The 18,778-nt window shown below is 57.0% G+C and overlaps 3 protein-coding genes across 20 annotated transcripts in view; 1 reads left to right on the top strand and 2 right to left on the bottom strand.

The window, feature by feature from the left end:
• The window catches only part of SLC6A9 (solute carrier family 6 member 9), a 35,666-nt gene extending 34,317 nt beyond the window's left edge, over nucleotides 1–1,349 (top strand). For 3 of the 6 annotated variants that reach the window (XM_033226717.1, XM_033226719.1, XM_033226718.1), the window contains one exon: nucleotides 99–401. In XM_033226717.1, coding sequence (XP_033082608.1) covers nucleotides 99–293 — 195 coding nt within the window. In that variant the 3' untranslated portion in view covers nucleotides 294–401. Of the gene's footprint in view, nucleotides 1–98 lie in introns of all 6 variants that reach the window. The other 3 variants (XM_033226720.1, XM_033226721.1, XM_033226716.1) reach the window with 1 other exon arrangement.
• On the bottom strand, nucleotides 1,309–6,180 carry CCDC24 (coiled-coil domain containing 24). 12 transcript variants are annotated; one of them, XM_033226737.1, is made up of 8 exons: nucleotides 5,657–6,180; nucleotides 5,100–5,314; nucleotides 4,887–5,003; nucleotides 3,560–3,637; nucleotides 2,695–2,749; nucleotides 2,168–2,237; nucleotides 1,982–2,060; nucleotides 1,309–1,896 (listed from the first exon to the last, which is right to left on the bottom strand). In XM_033226737.1, the coding sequence occupies exons 2-8, from the start codon at nucleotides 5,306–5,308 to the stop codon at nucleotides 1,659–1,661; spliced, it is 846 nt and encodes a 281-aa protein (XP_033082628.1). In that variant the 5' UTR covers nucleotides 5,309–5,314; nucleotides 5,657–6,180; the 3' UTR covers nucleotides 1,309–1,658. The 12 variants fall into 12 exon arrangements, with proteins under 12 accessions (XP_033082628.1, XP_033082629.1, XP_033082630.1 ...); XM_033226738.1 differs by having other exon boundaries at nucleotides 5,139–5,206; nucleotides 5,524–6,180; XM_033226739.1 differs by having other exon boundaries at nucleotides 1,309–1,900; nucleotides 5,139–5,206; nucleotides 5,524–6,180.
• A 155-nt stretch (nucleotides 6,181–6,335) lies between these two features.
• On the bottom strand, nucleotides 6,336–18,365 carry B4GALT2 (beta-1,4-galactosyltransferase 2). 2 transcript variants are annotated; one of them, XM_033226725.1, is made up of 7 exons: nucleotides 18,033–18,365; nucleotides 16,076–16,452; nucleotides 15,632–15,867; nucleotides 12,479–12,669; nucleotides 12,133–12,255; nucleotides 11,914–12,018; nucleotides 6,336–7,206 (listed from the first exon to the last, which is right to left on the bottom strand). In XM_033226725.1, exons 2-7 carry the CDS (start codon nucleotides 16,398–16,400, stop codon nucleotides 7,056–7,058), a joined length of 1,131 nt encoding a protein of 376 aa, XP_033082616.1. In that variant the 5' UTR covers nucleotides 16,401–16,452; nucleotides 18,033–18,365; the 3' UTR covers nucleotides 6,336–7,055. The 2 variants fall into 2 exon arrangements, with proteins under 2 accessions (XP_033082616.1, XP_033082617.1); XM_033226726.1 differs by having other exon boundaries at nucleotides 17,928–18,337.
• Nucleotides 18,366–18,778: the final 413 nt, after the last annotated feature.

Below are 18,778 nucleotides of genomic sequence, written 5' to 3' on the forward strand. Positions count from 1 at the left end.
CTGGGTAGCCAGGCGAAATGGGAGGGGCCGGCTGGAAGGGGCTTAAGGGCTCCCCCCTGACGTGCCCTGCCCCTGTGCCCCATGCCTACCTCATGCAGCGTTTGAAAAATGCCACAAAGCCAAGCAGAGACTGGGGCCCTGCCCTCCTGGAGCACCGGACTGGGCGCTACGCCCCCACCATAATCCCCTCTCCTGACGACGGCTTCGAGGTCCAGCCACTGCACCCGGACAAGGCCCAGATCCCCATTGTGGGCAGTAATGGCTCCAGCCGCCTCCAGGACTCCCGGATATGAGCACAGCTGCCAGGGGAGTGGCCCCACCCCCACCCCGTGCTCCCAACACAGAGACTGGTGAGGCAGAGGCCAGGTGTCTCCGCCTGCCCCCTGCCATGCCCTGGGCAGGACAGCTGCTGTCATCTTGGTCACTACTGCTAGTGCAGTCATTCGTGCTCGTGCCCCCAGTGTTTACACGTCCTTTGGATGCCAAGATGGCAGCTGTGGGGAGGGGTGGGAGTGGAGGGTTGCTGGGAGGTCCAAAGCACTTTGGAGGGGTCTCGGGCCAGGTCCCCAGCGGTCTGGGCGGCTTTACGTGGCCTCTGATACCCTTATACCCTGCCCTGAGCTGAGGTTCTGGGTGGGCCTCCAGCCCCATGGCTAGTGCTCCTGCCCTCAGAGCAGACCCCAGCCACTGCCAGGCACATTTGGCTCTTCCTCCCTAGGGGCAGGATGAGGGGCTGGGGGCTGTGCAGTGTTACTTGTCAGGCTGTGCTGCCCAGCCCCGTTTATCTTTGTAATTATTTTTGTAAACGTTGTATTCTCTGTGGTTGCCACCTCTGCACCCCCAGCCTCGGGTCCAGTCTGTCTTCCAGGCCTGCTTGCACCTCACTGGGCTGCTCCGGGGTCTCTGCCCCTCATTCTAGCCTTGGCTGTCAGGCCCAGCCAGCAGAGGACCGCGACCCAGCAGCCTGCCCAAAGCATTTGTTTCTGGGGGATGGGATGGGGGCTGCTCCACAGGAGGTTTGAGCCCAGCGCCCCGGGGAAGGGGACCCTGCACGACACCCCCTTGCCCTTCCTCTATCAGGCTAAAGGCCCAGTCTTCCCAAATGTGCTGCCCTTGTTCATGTGCCAAATGGCCCCAGCCCACATGCCCCTCCCCTCTCCGGAGCGGGAGCCCCTTCTGAAGTGTCTGAATCCCTGAAGTGTCCATTTGTCCGTCCTCTGTGCAGTGACAGCCCCAGCCAAGCCACCTCTAATCCTCTGTAGCAATAACGGTGCGCCGCCCATCCCTGCCCATCGTGCACCACTAAGATTTTAAAGTCCATAGATTTTAATGAAATTTCTATTCCTGTCTCTGAGTGGCTGCTGTGCTTTGTCTGGGTCCCCCAGGGGACAAGAGTCAGGCTGGAATGGGACCTCTGTCTGCCAGGCCTTTGTGGAGGCCTGGGAGGAGAAAGGCCAAAGGCTTTGATGATTGGGACCGATGCCCGGCCACTCAGCTCCAGACACCAGGGATCTGGCAAGGGGGTGGGGCAAGGGCCAGACAGACCAACAGCCTTGGGGTCCTGGCGAGAGCTCGTCCAAGACCAGATCTGAAGCTGGCTAGGCCAAGGCAGCTGAGGCAGCAGTGGCAGACGGGTGCATCCTGGCAGAAGCCAGAGCCTACTCGGTGACCAGCCCTTCAGGCTGGGGCCTGGGGTGCTGCACTGGACATGGGCGTGGAAGCTGACCCTTCCCTGGGGCTGTACTGAAGCTGCCGTCCCCAGCGGTGGGTAGCGGCCTGGCCTCGAGGTCGAAGGCAGGGCTCCAGAGGAGGTGCAGGCAGGCAGCACTGGAGAGGTGCAACCCCACAGAGAGGAAGCAGGGGTCTGAGGCCCTGCATAAAGGACCCCAAGGGCCACTGCCTGGACAGGAAGGAGTAAGTGTAGGGGGTGGTGGTCTGATCCTTCAGTCCACCCTGCCCTGTGTCTACTGTTGTGGTTTACCTGTGGTTGGGAGAGACACAAGAAGGCCCCACAGATGCCTGCAGCTCCTGCTCCATGGCCTTCTTCTGTTCCTTTAGCTCTGAAGGAGAGATTCGGCTGAGCCAGTGCCCAGCTCTTCCAGGGTGTGTACAAGTGTAGGGTGGGAGCAGGAGACTGGGTGTTCTGGGCCCTGATCTGTGTCCTCACCTGCCAGGGTGGGCTCCAGGGCTGCCTCCGTCAGGCGGCAAGGCCTCATATACTCCTCTTCCAGGCAGCGCTGCAGGGAGAGGCAGGGAGAGCTGCGTCAGTGCCCAGACTTAAGGTAGGGGTGGGGCAAGGCAGGATACAGAGGCCAAGATCCCTAGGGCATGCCCATGTAGCCCCTTCAGCCCATCCACCGTGAGGGCAGCCATGTTCCCCAGGGAATACCAGCCTTGCAGAAGAGCTGAGTTTGGCAAGATAGTGGTGGGGCCTGTACCCAGACTCAGGTAAAGTAAGGAGGCAAAAGACCTAAAACGGTTGGCCCTGGCCTTAAGGGCTCAGTTAGAATCCGGGGCCTCTAGGATTTTGCAGGTGCACACAAGCATGTATCCCTGAGAAATGGATGCAGGACTCACACAGCCTGTACACACACCTATGCATGCACACAGGTACATGGGCCTCACCCAGGTGAGAAGCATGAGAGTCTACGCTCAGCAGTGAGGCTCGGGGGAGAGCCCAGGGCCTCCGCTCACCTGCAGGATGGGGATCTCCCTCTCCAAGGTGTGACACTCCTCCTCCAGAAGGCCCCTGGGACATGAGGGAGCAGCAGCCAGAACCCGAGACATAGGACCAGGGCTCAGCTGAGTCCACCACATGGCCCCAACCTCCAGCCTCAGCAGGAGCCCCACCCAACCTATCCTTCCTCAGCCCACACTGCCCTCTGCTTCTTGGTGGGCTGCCCCAGCATAGACTTCTGGCCCCCACAAGGCTCTTTCTGAGCAGGAAGTGTCTTCCCCTCACCTACCTCATCCTGGCAGGCATCCTTCTCTCTCCCGCACTTCTGCACTGTGATTCTACTTGCCTCCATCTTCCTTCACATCACAGCCCTTCCTCTGCTTAAAATCCTCTGTGGCTACCCCCAGTGTCAAGATATTTATATTTATTTTTAAAACAGGGTCTTGCTCTGCCACCCATCATGACTCACTGTAGCCTTGCCTTCCAGGGCTCAATCAACCCCCTCTCACCTCAGCCTCCCAAGTAGCTGGTACAGGCGTGCACCACCATGCCCAGGTAATTTTTGTATGTTTTGGTAGAGATGGGGTTTTGCCATGTTGCCCAAGCTGGTTTCGAACTCCTGGGCCCAAATGATCTTCTTGCCTCAGCCTCCCAAATTGCTGAGATTATAGGTAGGCTCGGCCATGGCATCTGTACTTGGCTGCTTCCTGAAAGCAACCTCACTAGCTCTACAGCAGCCAGCTCTTTCCACCTCTCAGCCTGACACACATGGGTCTCCCCACCAAGTATGTTACCTTCGTCCTCTCTCACAATCCCAGCACGTCAAGATCCATCCCTGTCTCCACCCCTGCCTACACACATGCAGGTGCCCCTGGGCCTCACCTCAGGTGTCTGGCCACCTGGTCAATGTTGGACACGTTCAGTTGGTCCTTGATGATGCTGAGATCTCTGTGACCGCTGCTGGCAATGAAGTCACTATCACTCTCCCCATGTTGCTCACCCCAGGCCTTCAGGACCCAAATATCACTTCTCTTAGACAACTGTCTTTCTTTTCTCACAAAGGCAATATAATATAGTGCAGAGTAAGAGTTTGGGAGCCTAGTTTTGCAAATGAGCTCTGCTACCCTTCATTGTGTGTGACTTCAGACAAAGCACTTATCTCTTCTGAGCTTTAGTTTCTTTTCTTTTTGTTTTTTTTTTTGAGACAAGATTGTGCTCTGTTGCTCAGGCTGGAGTGCAGTAGCACCATCTTGGCTCACTGCAGCCTTGACCTCCCAGGCTCAAGTGCTCTTCCCACATCAGCCTCCTGAGTAGCTGGGACTATAGGTGTGCACCACCACACCTGTTCAATTTTTTGCACAAACGGGGTCTCACTATGTTGCCCAGGCTGCTGCTGCTTCTTTTTTTTTTTTTTTTAGAGACAGGGTCTTTGTCACCCAGGTTGGAGTACACAGGTGCAATCATAGCTCACTGAAGCCCTGAATTCCTGAGCTTAAGCAATTATCCCACCTCAGCCTCCCAAGTAGCTGGGAATCCAGGCATGTGCCACCACGCCTAATTTTTTTTTCACTTTTTGTAAAGATGGGATCTCCCTGTGTTGCCCAGGCTAATCTTAAACTCCTGGCCTCAAGCCATCCTCCTGCCTCAGCCTCCCAAAGTGCTGGGATTACAGGCATGAGCCACTATGCCCGGCCTTTAATTTCTTCTCGTACAAAGTGCAGACTTTGCCCACCTCAAGCTGTGTGAGGATTAGAATAAGAAGTTGCTGCTATCCACTTATGAATATTTTATCTCATTCAGTCCCAGCTGTAAATACCATTTGTAGCCATCCTCTTCAGCTCTCCCTGCCTCCCTAACCCAGCCCTCACTCCTGTTCTCTAGGCCAGAGGAGCAATCGCCTGCTGGACATGGCTTCCTTTCTTCCCTTTTCCTACAAAGCTCTTCTCTCTTTCATCTCCCTGAAAACTGCTCCTCATACTACAACATGCAGATCAAACCACTTTCTCCAGGAAGCTTTGCCTGTCCCCAGGCTAGGCAGGTGTTTCCTCTGGGTTTCAGCAGCCCTCATGTGCTGATCTCTATCACAAGTGGCGGTGGAAGTGGCCAGCCTGTGACTGGAACCTCCTGCATGGAGCCAGGTGCAACCCACCAGTTGGCTAGGGCCCTCTGCCAAGCAGGGACAGATCCCTCTCTCCTACCATCACCTTACCTGGGCCCACCACCTCTCATCTGGAATACCTCCTGTTCTGGCAAATCACACCTGGGCTCCTCCAAGGCAAAGTGCAGGACCCTGGGGCTATATTGGACCCAAGCTTGGGCCTGGTCCCTGCAGAAGGTGCACAGGAAGGAAGATGAGAGGCTCCTTTCTGGAAACCACAGAAAAGGCAACCCTGGCTCTTTGTTAGGGGCAGAGCTAGCCCACCTGGTATCTGGGGAAAGGACCCAGGCCCGAGGCTCCCACCTGCCCTCACAGATGGCTTTGTGGCGGAGACCCTGGAGCAACTGCCGGAGTTCCTGGCGCAAGAGGTCCTTTAGGAGAGGCGGTGGTGCCAGAAGAGAAGAGGGGTCAGAGATGGGGCGTGAGCTGGGGGCTTGGGAGGATCGAGCCTCTTGGAGCAGTGCCCGTAACATCGCCACCTGCAAGGAGAGCTGGGATACCTTGCGACTGGGGAGGGGAGTGACCGGAATGGTGGGGGCTGGGGGAGTGAGGGAGGGGACGGAGTCAAAGGGGAGAGGGCCAGGACAGTGAGACCCAACAGGATCTCGGGAGTTCCCCGGCAGGGCCAGGGACCCGCAGGAGGTGGGAAATCACACCCAGGGGCGTGGCCCACCTTCCCTCTCCCCACCTCCGCCCGCAGCTCCAGGCTCAGGTCCACCGCCGCCTCCCCCAGAATCCTCTTCACTTCGGGTCGCTCCCGGAGCGGAATGTGCTCCTCCACCAGCTCCCACAGCGAGGAGGAGTGCCGAAGCATGACCCACCCGCGCCGCCGTCCCCAGCTCAGTCCTACAGGCCGCAGGTCAGAGTGCGGGAGGTACCGCGGGCCTGCCGGCAACGCTCACCAAGCCCCGCCGCTCTATGAGGCCCGCCCTCTCCCAAGCCCCACCCATGCTCTGCCGCCGGTCCCCTCAGCTGGGATTGCCCCGTCCAGAACCGCCATTCCTTGGCGCGCTCTTCTGCCAGGCTTTTGGCCAACTCGTATGCCGCTGGCCCAAAAGCCAGGCAGTGGGAACCAGCGCCTTAGCCCCACCTCTTCCGCGTGGCCATCACCTGGGAAACCACGCCGCGACTCTAGGCCCTGCCCCCTCCCGTGTGTGGTCCGGCGGGCGGCGCGTGCCGGCTGGGAGTTCAGACTTACCTCAGTGCTCCACCGAGCCTTGACCCCAAGCACTTTGGGCTCGGCCCTGGGCACCTTTAGGCCTCCGGGAACGTGTTAAGACCTGAGAAATCTGGGTCCACGGGTTTATTATTTCGTCGCCTCCACTGGCCCGGAAGCAGTGCAAGGACAAACTTCCCCTTCAGGCCGGTGGAAGCCTAAGCCAGGATGGCCCGGGTCAGGTTTACTTGTTGGGCCAGCTACCCCAAGTGCCCTTCCACCACAACACACTCAGGGTAACCATGTTCAGGGACCCGACCCCCACCCCCAGACAAGGGAGCTGCTCCATTCACGTTTTTTACTAAAGCACCCACACAAGTTTCTGTGCAATGTACAAACATGAGCCGGCCCTGGGGCTCCTGCCTCCTCTCTCAGACAGGGAGGCGGGAACCAGACTTACTGATCCAAGCCCCACCTGCCTCCCATGCAAAGGCCAACCCCAAGATCCCAGGCAGCGACACCGCATCCCCTCCGGTCCCCTCCTGGGGCAGCTCCTCAGCAGGGGGCGCACCAAAGCTTGCCCCCTACAATGTTGAATGAAAAAGGTTTCCCCTCCCCTGGGAGCAAGGGGGTTCCCAAGAGCTGAGAATTCCCCCTGGAAGAGACACTGCCCCCTAGACATACCTCCCACCCTTCCAGGCCCTAGGGGACTCAAGGGGGGAAACTGAGGCACAGAGAGGTGGAGTGACCCAGCCCAGGCCACTCCGCGAGGCAGTGCAGGGGCTGGCCCGACCCTGACAGTGACTGGGGCTGGGCTAGGGGGAGGGGGTCAGGAAGGAGGGTTGACTCCAAAGAGGGCCACACTTGAAGAGCCTGCCCAGGCAGGAGGCCCCCAAAGTGGGTTCTGAAACTTCCAGGTATAGCTAGGGGGCTTATTGAAGACCCTCGGAAAACAAAGCCCACAGTCTCAGTCCTGGAGGTCCTCCACAGAGCAGCTGCCAGCCAGGCTGTGGTCAGTCCTCTGGCAGGCAATCCTCGGCACCGAGAGCCTCTGTCCATCAGTGTCAGCCCCGAGGGGGCCATGACGGGGGCCGCCCAATGTCCACTGTGATATTGGTGAAGAGTGGTTGCCGAGACACCTCCAAGACCTGGTACCGCACTGACCCAATGCCGTCCCGCTTCATGGTCAGCTTCGTGTTTTGAATCTTGGTAAACCTAGATAGGATGGAAATGGTCTGTATCAGGGCTAACAACTGTAAACTACAAATAAAATCCTACATCCCCCAATCAACTAAATGGACCCCCTTTTGGCCAAGGGGACCCCAGAGAAACCTTAAAAACAGGGTTTCCAGCCATGATGGGAAGGGACGTCAAACATGCCTTGTTATACCCACTCCCTTTTGCAGTTTAGATACAACAAATGACCAGGATTAACGTCAAAGCAGAGATCACAAGACTGAGAGAATGTTCTTTGTGTCAATAAGATACATAATTATAAATAGGATCTAAGGCCATGCCAGGCAAGAGTTAAGTCATGCACCTCTGCACTTAAAGAACAGACTATGCTCTAACTGCTGCAAGGATTTTCTTTTTCTGTAGCAGCTAAACAAGTACTGGACTTGAGATAACCAATATTAGAACAATTTGCATAATGTGGTAATATATTAAAGCTAAAAATAATAGAAAAATATTTGCAGCTCACCCACTGCCAGATGCTGACCCCTACGCCCGTTCCACAAGCCATAACTATAGTGTTGGTGGGACAAGAGACTGATTTCAGTAACTTTCTCCTGATAAGACCATTGGCTGTGAACTGGTTCTAGCCAGTTTACAGAGGCTGCACACTTGAGTACTTTTGTCTTTTTGACATATAGGGCCTAACTGCAATACATTTAAATATTAAGTCTCCACCCCAAAGTGAACATGGATGGTATATAACATGCATGTTTGTTCAATATGCATATGTCAGGATCCCCTCCATGAATATTCATAGCTCCTCCAATAACCTATTGACCAATCCATTCAACTAAAATTCCTATCTCACTCCTCCCTCCCTCGAAGTGCCTGTTAAGGCTTTGGCTGGAGGCTCTGCTTCCTAGCCAGTCGGATGGCCAGCCTGCAGGTTGTAACCCTTTATAAAGGAGAAATAAAGTCTCTTTTTCAAATCTGATGTAGTGATTTTTTTTTTTTTTTTTTTTTGAGACAGAGTGCAATGGCGCCATCTCAGCTCACTGCAACCTCCGCCTCAGAGGTTCAAGCAATTCTCCTGCCTCAGCCTTCCGAGTAGCTGGGATTACAGATGCCTGCCACTGCACCCAGCTAATTTTTGTATTTTCAGTAGAGATGGGGTTTCACCATGTTGGTCAGGCTGGTCTCAAACTCCTAACCTCAGATGATCCGCCCACCTTGACCTCCCAAAGTGCTGGGATTATAGGTGTGAGCCACCTCATCCAGCTGATCTAGTGATTTTTAAGTTACCACCACCAAACCCAACATGGGATCTCTGTGGCCTAAGCTTAAGCCATCCTGGCTCCTTCCAGGGTTGACTTGGCAGGAGCCCTTCTGCTCTTGCATTGGCCCTCAAAACAGAGATCTCACCTGCTTCAGTCAGAAAACAGAAGTCTGACACTCTCACAAATCTCTCAGCTCAGACTTTTTTTTTTTAAAGACAGAGTCTTGCTCTGTTGCCCATGCTGGAGTGCAGTGGCGCAATCTCAGCTCACTGCAACCTCTGCCTCTTGGGTTCAAGCGATTCTCCTGCCTCAGCCTCCTGAGTAGCTGAGACTACAGGTGCACACCACCATGTCCGGCTTTTTGTTTTGGTTTGGTTTTTTGAGATGGAGTCTTGCTCTGTTGCCCAGGATAGCAGTGCAGTGGTGCGATCTCAGCTCACTGCAACCTCTGCCTCCTGGGTTCAAGAGGTTGCCTCTCAACCTCCTGCCTCAGTCTCCAGAGTAGAGGGGATTACAGTTGCTCGCCACCATGCCCAGCTAATTTTTTTGGTATTTTTAGTAAAGATGGGGTTCACCATTTTGGCCAGGCTGGTCTCAAACTACTGACCTCAGGTGATCTGCCCACATTGGCCTCCCAAAGTGCAGGGATTACAGGCATGAGCCACTGCGCCCAGTCTTTTTTTTTTTTTGTATTTTTAGTAGAGACAAGGTTTCACTATGTTGGCCAGGCTGGTCTCAAACTCCTGATCTCAAGTGATCTGCCTGCCTTGGCCTCCCAAAGTGCTGGGATTACAGGCACAAGCCACAGTATGAGGTCAGCTCAGACCTTTCTATGCCCGAGACCAGGCATCCCACAGGCATCTCAAGCGCAATCAGATGCATCATTTTTACTCCCCACGCCTGTGCCATTTTCTCTGTTCCTCGTTCTTTAGTGACTTTTTCGCCAGCTATTTATTGAGCACCACCACGTGCCAGGCTGTGCTCTAAGCACCAAGGCTACTGCCATAGCCATGACAGGTGGGGTCCTTCCTCTCAGGGCAAGTTGGCTTCTCTAGGGGAGGCAGGTAACAGAGAAAACATCGGAGTGCTAAGAGAGACAAGAGGGCATACGTGACATTGAGCTGAGGGCAGGAACAGAGCACTCCAGGCAGAGGTCAGAGCACATGCTGACCCTAAATTGGGAAGATTTTGCACAGCTGAGTGGCTAAACCTGAATGGGACACCTGGAAAAGCAGACTATTAGCCTGGAGGTTCAATTACACCGCACAAGGGCAGGGCTCTAAGTCAGAGTGAGCAGTTCATATTTTCATTCTCACAGAATGAAATGTGTAAAGGCTCTAAGAAATGTTTAACCCAGTTTGGGGGGGGCAAGCCATAAACAGGGAAACCAGTTAGAGGCCACTGCAGTAGTCCAGGCAGGATCCCAGAGGTTGAACTAGGGTAAAGGTAGTAAAGGGGGAAAGCAAATGGACTCAAATGTTTTAGGGGTGGCAGTGATACAACTTGCTGATGGATTTGGATATGTAGGGTGAGGAAAAGAATAATCCAGAACTCCCGGATTTTAGGCAACAGCAACTACGTAGAGAGAGTTCACAGAGTTTGTGAACTCTGAATTTGGTATCAGGCTGGCTGGGAGAAGGGCCTACAGGGTTTGTGAAATGTAAACAAGAGCTTCCTGACGCTGCTCTGTGACTTGTGCTAAACTTTCTGGGGGTGGGAGACTCAGAGTCGTCATACCCAATCCGTGAATCCAACATTCACAGAGTTCTTTAAGCCAGAAACTTCTTGCTATCTTGCCGCCTCTACAACCAAGCCAGACGTGTAATTGATGGTGGCACCCAGGCAGGCTACTCCTGCAACAGGACCAAGGCTCCTGGCGTGTACTGTGGAGCTCCACTCCTCCCCCAGATGCCCTGAAGCCCGTCTTCTCTTGGTCTCTTACCCGTTTCCTGCTGACCAGTTTTCATCAGAACTGCTTTTTCATCAGCTCCCTGCACTCCCCAGTGCCTCATGCTTCTCCGAGGCACCAACCTCACACCAGGGCTACAAACCACCTCCCCCACTCCTACCCCCTGTGTTCAGAGTAGAAAAACCCTCCTGCTCAAGCTGGAGACACAGCATCTCCATCCCCAGACCCTGTCCCACCATGCTCCCTTGGACTCCTTAGATTCCTTCAGGCCGGGCTGACTATCTCTCCTGCTCCACCCAGCAGCTATGCCAGGCTTTCGCCTTCCTAAAGCTCAAACAGTGTGCCTTCCAAACACAAACCCCACCCGCTTCTCCCTGCTTCAGGTTCTTCCATGACTCCCCAGTCCTCTGGGACAAAAGTTAAACTCCCATCTGGTATTCAAGACCACTTACATGGTGAAAGGGCAACAGAAGAAAAACCCCTAACATCCAGACCTGACTTTCCCTCCACCCCACTGTCACTATCAGCCTTCAGAGATCTTAAAATCAAATAGCTTCAGACTTGGCATGTATCATACACGTTCACATTCCAGACTCTTCCAGATATGATTTCCCCTTATCCAGGCTGGTTTCCTCTATTAGCCTGGGGAATGTAACACTGTGCCCAAGGCAGGCGTGAGGCAAATCTTTGTTAAATGAGTAACTATTTCAAACTCCAGTTTACCATCACCTCCTCCAGGAAGCCTTCCATCACCAATCCCTCTTCTGCCAAGAGAACACCTTGCCTTGATCACCTTGTGCTATAACTGCCTGTTTCTATAACTATTTCCCTACCTAGAATGAACTTTGTAAGGAAAAGCACAGATTGGGCATGACTACTCTGGGTCTCCCATCCCCAGAAAGTTTAGCACAAGTCACAGAGCAGCCTCAAGAAGCCCAGGAAGCCCTTGTTTACATTTCACACACCCTTTAGGCCCTTCTCCCAGCCAGCCTGATACCAAATGTGGCTACTTCCTAAGAGATACACCCACCTCCTTCAATTTCAGAGGGGTGGGCATTGTGTTTCCACACCCCCTTCCCATCCTGCTCAGGTCCCCTTTGTTGGGTCCACAGGAGCTGTGCCCAGCACCCACTGGCTCTTGTCCTATCTGTCCCAGCAGGGGTCCCACAGGTGCACAAGTGAGGTCTGTGAGGGCACCAACAGGAATGCAATCTACTCAATTACTATTCAGGCCCTGACATTAAATTCTAGTCACCTCTAGGAATCAGGCCAGGGGTAAGTGATATTGGGCTGAGGCTGGGCTGGGGGTTGGGGGACAACGATCAGGGGTACCAGCAGTCAGCTCTAGGACTCAAGGGCCTTGGATCACCTCAGGGAATCAGTGGCACTGGGAGTCACCTCTTTGGAGTCAAGGATGCTTGGAGATCCCCCACTGGGGGGTCAGGCATTGGGCAACTTGGGGTTAAGAGCTGGGGATATTGGGAAGTTGCCTCTGGGGAGTAAGGGGTGAGGGTGCTGGGGTCACCTCTGGGGAGTAAGGGTGAGGGGTGCTGGGGTCACCTCTGAGGGTTGGGTTCGTTATGCTTGTCGCGGTCGTGCTTGATCATGCGGTAGCGGCCGATTCGGATGTCTGGGCGTGAGATCTTCATCCCAGTCAGGGAGATCCTGAGGACAGGGTTGGACAGACTAGAACAGGCCCCAGGAAGGGCAATGAACCCCACCCAGTCTGTACCTCACTCCCCATCCACCCAGCCTATTCCCCATCCCATGCTTACTCACCGGTTGAAGATGTCATCATCCTCGCCACCCCAGCCCCAGTACTCGTTGGGGAAGCCATTGATTCTCAGAAACTGAGCCTTACTCAGGCCTGACACACCTCCAAAGTAGCCAGCATAGGGCAGCCTGTGGCATGGGAAGTCAGGTGTTAGTAAGGGTCCCAAGGAGACTCCAGGGGAAGAACCAGAGACTGGGTTGGGGGGAATGTCCAATGGGGGTCCAGGGAGGATCCAGCCTTGCCAGTGGGGTCTGGGCTGGGGCCAAGAGCAAGCGGGGCCCTGGGGCTGGAAGTGGGTCTGTGTCTGGTAGGGGCAGGAGGGCTGGGTCTAGTTGAGAAGACAGCCCTCACCGGAAGCCAAACTTGTCCATGGCAATGGCAAAGTGGCGGGGTTGGTCGCCACAGCGGTATAGGTTGCGGTCATCCATGGGGACCAGGTCCACATCGCTGAAGATGAAGCAGTCATAGGCGGCATCCTCCTTCAGCGCCTCTAGGAAGCCCACGTTGAGCAGCTTGGCCCGGTTGAAGGTGTCCTCACCATGCTGGGAGAGGGGAGGAGCAGATCAGCTCTGGGCCTGTGACCAGCAAGCACCTGCCCTTTGCCACTCTCCAGAGCAGTCTCTGGGGATTTACCAGCCCCCTCGCTGCCTGGCTCCTCCAGACTCTCAGGATCTAGTCCAGCTTCTCGACCGGGATCTGGCCTGCAAAAGCCTTTCACATGTGGCTCCAACCTCCTCTCTGGCCACTGCCCTCATATCCTGAGGCCCAGCCACACAACATCCCTCAGCAGCCCCAGAATATGCCAGACTCTTCCTTGCCTCCAGGCCTTGGGGTTAGCAGTACCTGTGTTTGTCACACTCAGGGCTGGAGCGGCTCCCCTGACCAAACTTCCCCACCCCAGTACACTTATTCCTTCCTTCCCATGGGCTTCCTTTATGCCAATACCCAATGACAACGATGGGTGGAGTTCTCATCTCATTCGCTCATTCAAACATGCCCTGCGGCTCTCTCTCCTTGTGCTAGTGGGGATTCTGGAGATGGCCAGTCCTGGTCCCATTCTTGTTGTGTATAGAGTCATGCCGTGAGACAAACAACGAATGCCCCAAATGACCAGTGTCTAAGATGCAGGAGCCATGGGGACTGCACCAGGAGCCTCAGGCTCCCTGGAGCTGCATCCAGCTGCCTGGGCAGCCTCTGAGACCAGGACATGCCTGGGCTAGAGTCACTTGTCTCTCCAACAAAATGACAAGCAGAGGGCCTACAGGCAGTCACAGCCCAGTGAGTCACAGCCCCTGAGAATTGGGGCTGCAGGAGTCCTGGCCATGCAGGCCTAAGCACCAAACTCTGGACTAGCAGGGAGCATTCAATGGGAGAAGCTGACCCCTGAGCCCCTGCCCCAACCCACAGCCTCCAGGCTAGAGCCAGAAAGCTTCCTGGAGAGGGGGTCGGTGAGCGGCCTTTCTGGAATGAGTAGAGAGAAAGGCCCTCCTCTCCACCAGCAAAGCCACTGCTGGAAGAGGTGGGAGCTGCTCCCCTCTGGAACCCTGACCTGCCCAACCCCACCGGCTCTCTTCCCTCCCTCTCCTGCACCTCCTCTTCTCCCAGCCCTTGGAGAAACCGTCACTTTCCTCCCAGCTCATCAGCACTCCTTCTGACCTCTCACCAGCAAGGAGCCCTGTGTCTCTCCCACATGGCTCATAAACATGCTCAATCCTCTCCCATCTGAAAAAACAAACCTCCCTCCAGCCACCATCCTACCTTTTGCCTTCCCTTCTCAGCAGGAATTTTTTTTTAAAAGAGTTGTCTCTAATTGGTTACTTCCATTTCGTCAAATCCGATTCCTTCTTCAACCCACTGCAATCTGCTTCCGCCCCCACCATGCCCCTGAAATGGCTCTCGCTGGGCCCACCTTGTTGCTAAATCCACTGGACGAGTCCTGGTCCACATCCCTCCTCACGCCCCCACAGTGCCCATGCAGCTGCCATGTCTCCTTCCTGACACTGACTGCCGGGTTTCCGGGATCCCACACTCCCCTAGGTCTCCTCCGGCCCTTCTGGCCAAGCCGCTCAGCCTCTGTAGTGGCCTCTTTCTCTCTCCATCCCTGAAGTGCTGGCTTCTTCCTCTCATGCCCCTTGCTACCTGGCAGGTCAGACGTTGTTGGTTTTAGGGACCAGACCATCTACATCCTGGTGCTCCCAGATCCCTCTCTCCACTGCAGACCTCCCTTCTGGGTCCAGACTCATTTGTCTAACTGCCTGCTAAACATGTACTTCCCACAGGCACTCAAACTCATCACACGCAAGAAAGGCTTCAGAGTCACACTCCCCCAGAGCTGGCCCAGCTCCTGTGTCCCCATCTCACTCACAGGCACAGCCATCCCCACAGCCAACAGCCGAGGCGGAAATCCTTGCGCTGTCCTGACGTCGCTCTTTTCTAACTCTCCACTACTTGCGCAACATCCCCACTTCTTCCCCGCGACTCCCGCCCCACTCATCCGCAGGGTCACCGCCTCTCTCCTGGGCATTGTCCTCTCTTCCAGACGGGCCACCTTGCCTCTAATCTCCCCTTTCCATCCATGCTCCATATGCAACCAGAGCAACCTTTCTACAAGGCAAACACGCAAGTCACTCTCCCCTTATAACCTTACATGGTGCCCTGCCACCTTTGCGCTGGACTTACTGCCAGCATGCCTCCCAAGACGCTTCTCAGTTTGACCTCCAACTCCTCCAGCCTCATCTTTGCTACCCAGCCCACATGCTGGACATATAGTCCACACCTCAGCCAATAATTTGTGAACACAAGGCCAGTTCTCTCACTGGGCCTGCACCCTCCAGGTCCCTCTGCCTAGAATCCTGGCTTCTCTAGACCCTGATGCCTGTTCATCCCTCAAGACCCATCTCAGCAACTGCTTCCCAACCCCAGGGCTGGGCCAGGGCCCTCTGTGCTCCCACGGCCCCCTGCTCCACCTCCACTTGCACCCCATCATATGGGAGGGACCCAAGTCCAAGACTAGGAGGTCTCTGTGGTCGGGAGGTGGGGGGGACCTGCATCAGAAGTCCCTTCTGGGACCCAGTGGCCAGTCCTAGCCAGGCCCACCAAAAGCCTTAAGATGCTGAGCTGAGTGCCCTGGCCTCAGCTGTGGCTGGCACCTACCCCAAAGGGTTCTGCAGGCTTCATCCTTCTTTCAGGGTCTAACTCCCTCTCCTCAGGGCCCTCAACACCTCCTCCTACAGCATACCCTAGGCCTGCACCACCATGGGGTGAGGCCTGCCAAGGCTAGAGAGTGGGGCTCAACCCCTTCTGAGACCATGCACACCCCTGCCAGTGTGCATGCCAACATTCACATGCACACACTGTGTGCACACATTCCTGTGCACACTGACAAACACAGACTACCCATGCCCAGGTACATCCACATGTCCACATGGCCATGGGCAGACAACGACCCACAAACGCCCCAACCCACATATACACCAACAGGCACATGGGCCCCCACATGGGCACCTGGTTGATGACATAGACACCGTAGCGCAGCCGCTGCCGCCTCAAGATGGGGTGTAGATAGTGGAGCCAGTAGCGCAGGTGGTGTTCCCGGTGTCTAAAGGGGATGATGACCGCCACCGTCTGGGCTGGGGTGCAGTCGGGCGGTGTGTATCGGCCACCCATGAGCACGCCTGGGTTCTCCCTCTGCACCCGCTCCAGGGGCATGGGTGAGGTGAACTCGATCAGCAGTCTGCCCACTGCAGGCAGGACAGTGTCAGGAATCAGGCCAGAATCCACAGATACCAGCCCCCACCCTCAGCCTGGGGGTGGGCTAGGGAACCCCAAGAATAGCCCTCTTACAACAGACCTGGACCCTTGGCACCCCCATGGGTCCGGATGCCATTTCTCTAGTCAAATCAATAAAACACTGTTTCCCCACAGGCAGGCCCTACCCTCCAGGCTCACCAAGACCAGGTGGCGAGTCAGGACAGGGTGGCAGCATAGGAGCCGTGGGACCGGGCCGGGCACTGGGGACCTCAGGGAGCCCGGAGCTAGACGCGGTGGCGTTGGGCCGGGAGCAGTTGCTGCTGCTGCTGCTGCTGCTGCTGCTGCTGCTGGCAGCTGGGTGGAGAGCACGGGCAGGGCCTCGGGCACTGAAGCGGCTGAAGAAGGCCAGGTGCTGGGCGTAGACGTCAAAGTAGAGGATGACGGCCACGAGGAAGTGCAGCAGGCAGAGAAGGAGCACAGCCTTGCAGACGCGCTCCAGCGTCCCCCCCAGCAGTCTGCTCATCCCGCAGGCGGCCACTGGCCCGCCCAGTGGGCCCGGGCATCCGGCTGCCGGCCTGAGCAGGGTGGGAGGGAAACAGATCCAGCAGGTCAGGGCAGGACAAGCAAGGCTGCCCACCTACCTCCCACCCAGCTGCCCACAGTCGTGGGCCACACCTCACACTGACCTGCTCATACCCTTTCCTGCTCACAGACTCACGGACTTACCTGCAGACACCCAGGTACAGTTCCCGGCAACTCAATACTCACATCCTCAAGCACACCCCACTACTAAGCCACATACAATTACCTTCCTCCACCTCATGGACACACACACTCAGGCACTCACCCTTACTGCACAACTCTAAACACACTCACACATTCCCAGGAACACAAACATGTGAACTCTGACCACACTGGTTTGTACCTAAGCATGGAGACATGTTTATCTATAGACCCCCATGTGCCCCTGTGCCTCTGAGAACAGACACCCCACAGGGCAGCATCCTTAACCCAGAACTCATGGCTTTGGGAAGAGGGAAGAGACGGAATACTGTGCACCTACCATGGAGGAGCACCTTATACTCATGACTGCATTTAGTCCTTCCAGGAGCCACGGTGGGAAGTGGTTTGGTCATTCAGATCCCAGGCCAGGCCAACTGGGACCAGGCTGGGAAGTTGCCCTCAGCATCCGGGGGGCCCAAATACAGACTGGATGTCTACAGAATCCCTTCCCACTGGAGCAAAACGTCAAAATACGGGGCAGGGCAGGGGACACCCCTCGCTTAAGACCTCAAAGCCAGCCCCTTGGGACTGGGACCAAGACTCTGGGCCCTGTCCAGCACAGCTGGTTCTGATTCCCGGAACGGGATGCTTGGGCCTGGAGACGGGCACAGCACCAGGCATGGCAGGAAGGGGTCTTGCCTGGGCGACGGCTCCAGCTGTGGTTCCAAGAGAGCAGCAGCCACTTCTGGCAGTGCTTCAGGGAGCAGGGCGAGTCTCACAGGCACACAGAATCACAGGGACACCCTGGTCCCAGCTAGTCACCCACACTCAGACACACAGAGAACTACAGTCACAGACACACCCGGGTGACAGTAACACACGAAGTCCCACACTCACAAACAAAGCCACTGCTCCTGGACTTCCACAGCCATACATCCAGACTCCCAGGCAGCTCACATCTAGACCCACGTGCAGACATTCCCACTCTCCCTCCAGCGCAGGGGTTCTGGGTCAGGCTGGTGGCCAGGCTGAGGGGTGCGTTTGGGCGGGGCTGGCAGGCTGAACACGTGGCACCCGGGGAGGGGCAGGCCGCACAGTCCGGGTGGGTGTGGAGCCTGGGGGCAGGGGAAGTGGGTGGAGGGCAGGGGATGAGGCAAAGGCCAAGGGGAAACGTGTATGGAACGCCTCCCCGCGCCACGAGGCCGGGGCGAGCGAGGACAATGAGGGAGGCCGGCTGGACGCGGGCGGAGAAGCCCAGGAGGGGCGCCGGGGTGGGGGCGGGGTGGGGGCAGCCAGGCCAGGGTCTAGCCGCCGGCGCCTCTCTCACCGGCTCCTGGGTTGGGATCTCGGGGCCGCGCCCGGGGTGCCCCTCGCGGGGCTGGGTCTGGAATCTTGGGGCCCTGGGTGGGGGCCGCGCGCGCCCTCCTCTCACCCGGCGCTCGGGGCTCAGCAGGGGACGCCGCTCCGGCTTGGGCAGGGCTCCCGGCTCCGGCGGCTGCGGACGGTTCCGTCCCCCATGGCCCGGCCCCGCCGCCTCCCGCCGCCCGGTCAGCGGCCACCGCGGCCCCCGGGTCGCCTCCCGCCGCCGCCGCCGCCGCCGCCGCGGGCCATGGAGCCGAGCCGCCCCGGGGGGCAGGGCGGGGCCGGGCGGCCGGGCAGACCCACGGACCGGCGGACCCACGGACCACAGCGCCGCCGCCTCCCTCCCGCGCTACGGCGCCTCGGAGGGGCAGGCCCGGCCCGCGCGCCCGCGCGCGCGCCCCCGCGGCCCCCGCCTCCAGCACGCCCGCACCCGCCGCGCGCCGCTGCGAGCCCGCCCTGCCGGCGGCCGAGCCTGGGCGCTCAGGAGGCACGGACCCCGGAGCGGAGGAGGAAATGGGTCAGGCTGGTCCAAAGGGTGGGCTTAGAGGTCGGACCGGCGAGCGGGTGCAGACTGTCGAGTTCTTTAGCGGGGAGTGGGGATTGGATTGGAGCGCGAACTCCCCAGGAAGGGGACCTGGAGGTTGGGCAGACTCAGGCTGGCGGGCTAGGGATTTGTCAACTCTAATTGGACCAAGATTCAAGGTCGGCCAGCAGAGAGGGGGCAGGACCCTTAAAGGCGTGGGCTGGAGGTGGCTGGGGCTTCTACGGTAGCAGGAAACAGGGTCAGGGAAGGAGAAAAAGAGATTGGACAGGGGT

This window comes from Trachypithecus francoisi, unplaced genomic scaffold (genome assembly GCF_009764315.1).
Source record: "Trachypithecus francoisi isolate TF-2019V2 unplaced genomic scaffold, Tfra_2.0 Lachesis_group12, whole genome shotgun sequence".
In the NCBI taxonomy this organism is placed as follows: Eukaryota; Metazoa; Chordata; class Mammalia; order Primates; family Cercopithecidae; genus Trachypithecus; species Trachypithecus francoisi.

Excerpts from the sequence above, each read along its gene's own strand:
- CCDC24 (XM_033226727.1), bottom strand. The coding sequence starts at position 5,649 with ATGCTTCGGCACTCCTCCTCGCTGTGGGAGCTGGTGGAGGAGCACATT. Across the intron at positions 5,004-5,099 it reads GTCCTTTCCCCAGATACCAG|GGACCAGGCCCAAGCTTGGG; the intron begins GTGGGCTAGCTC and ends CACCTTCTGCAG. Across the intron at positions 3,638-4,886 it reads ATGAGAGGTGGTGGGCCCAG|CAGCGGTCACAGAGATCTCA; the intron begins GTAAGGTGATGG and ends CTTCATTGCCAG.
- B4GALT2 (XM_033226725.1), bottom strand. The coding sequence starts at position 16,400 with ATGAGCAGACTGCTGGGGGGGACGCTGGAGCGCGTCTGCAAGGCTGTG. Across the intron at positions 12,256-12,478 it reads ATGGACAAGTTTGGCTTCCG|GCTGCCCTATGCTGGCTACT; the intron begins GTGAGGGCTGTC and ends CCCATGCCACAG. Across the intron at positions 12,019-12,132 it reads GATGATGACATCTTCAACCG|GATCTCCCTGACTGGGATGA; the intron begins GTGAGTAAGCAT and ends CCCTGTCCTCAG.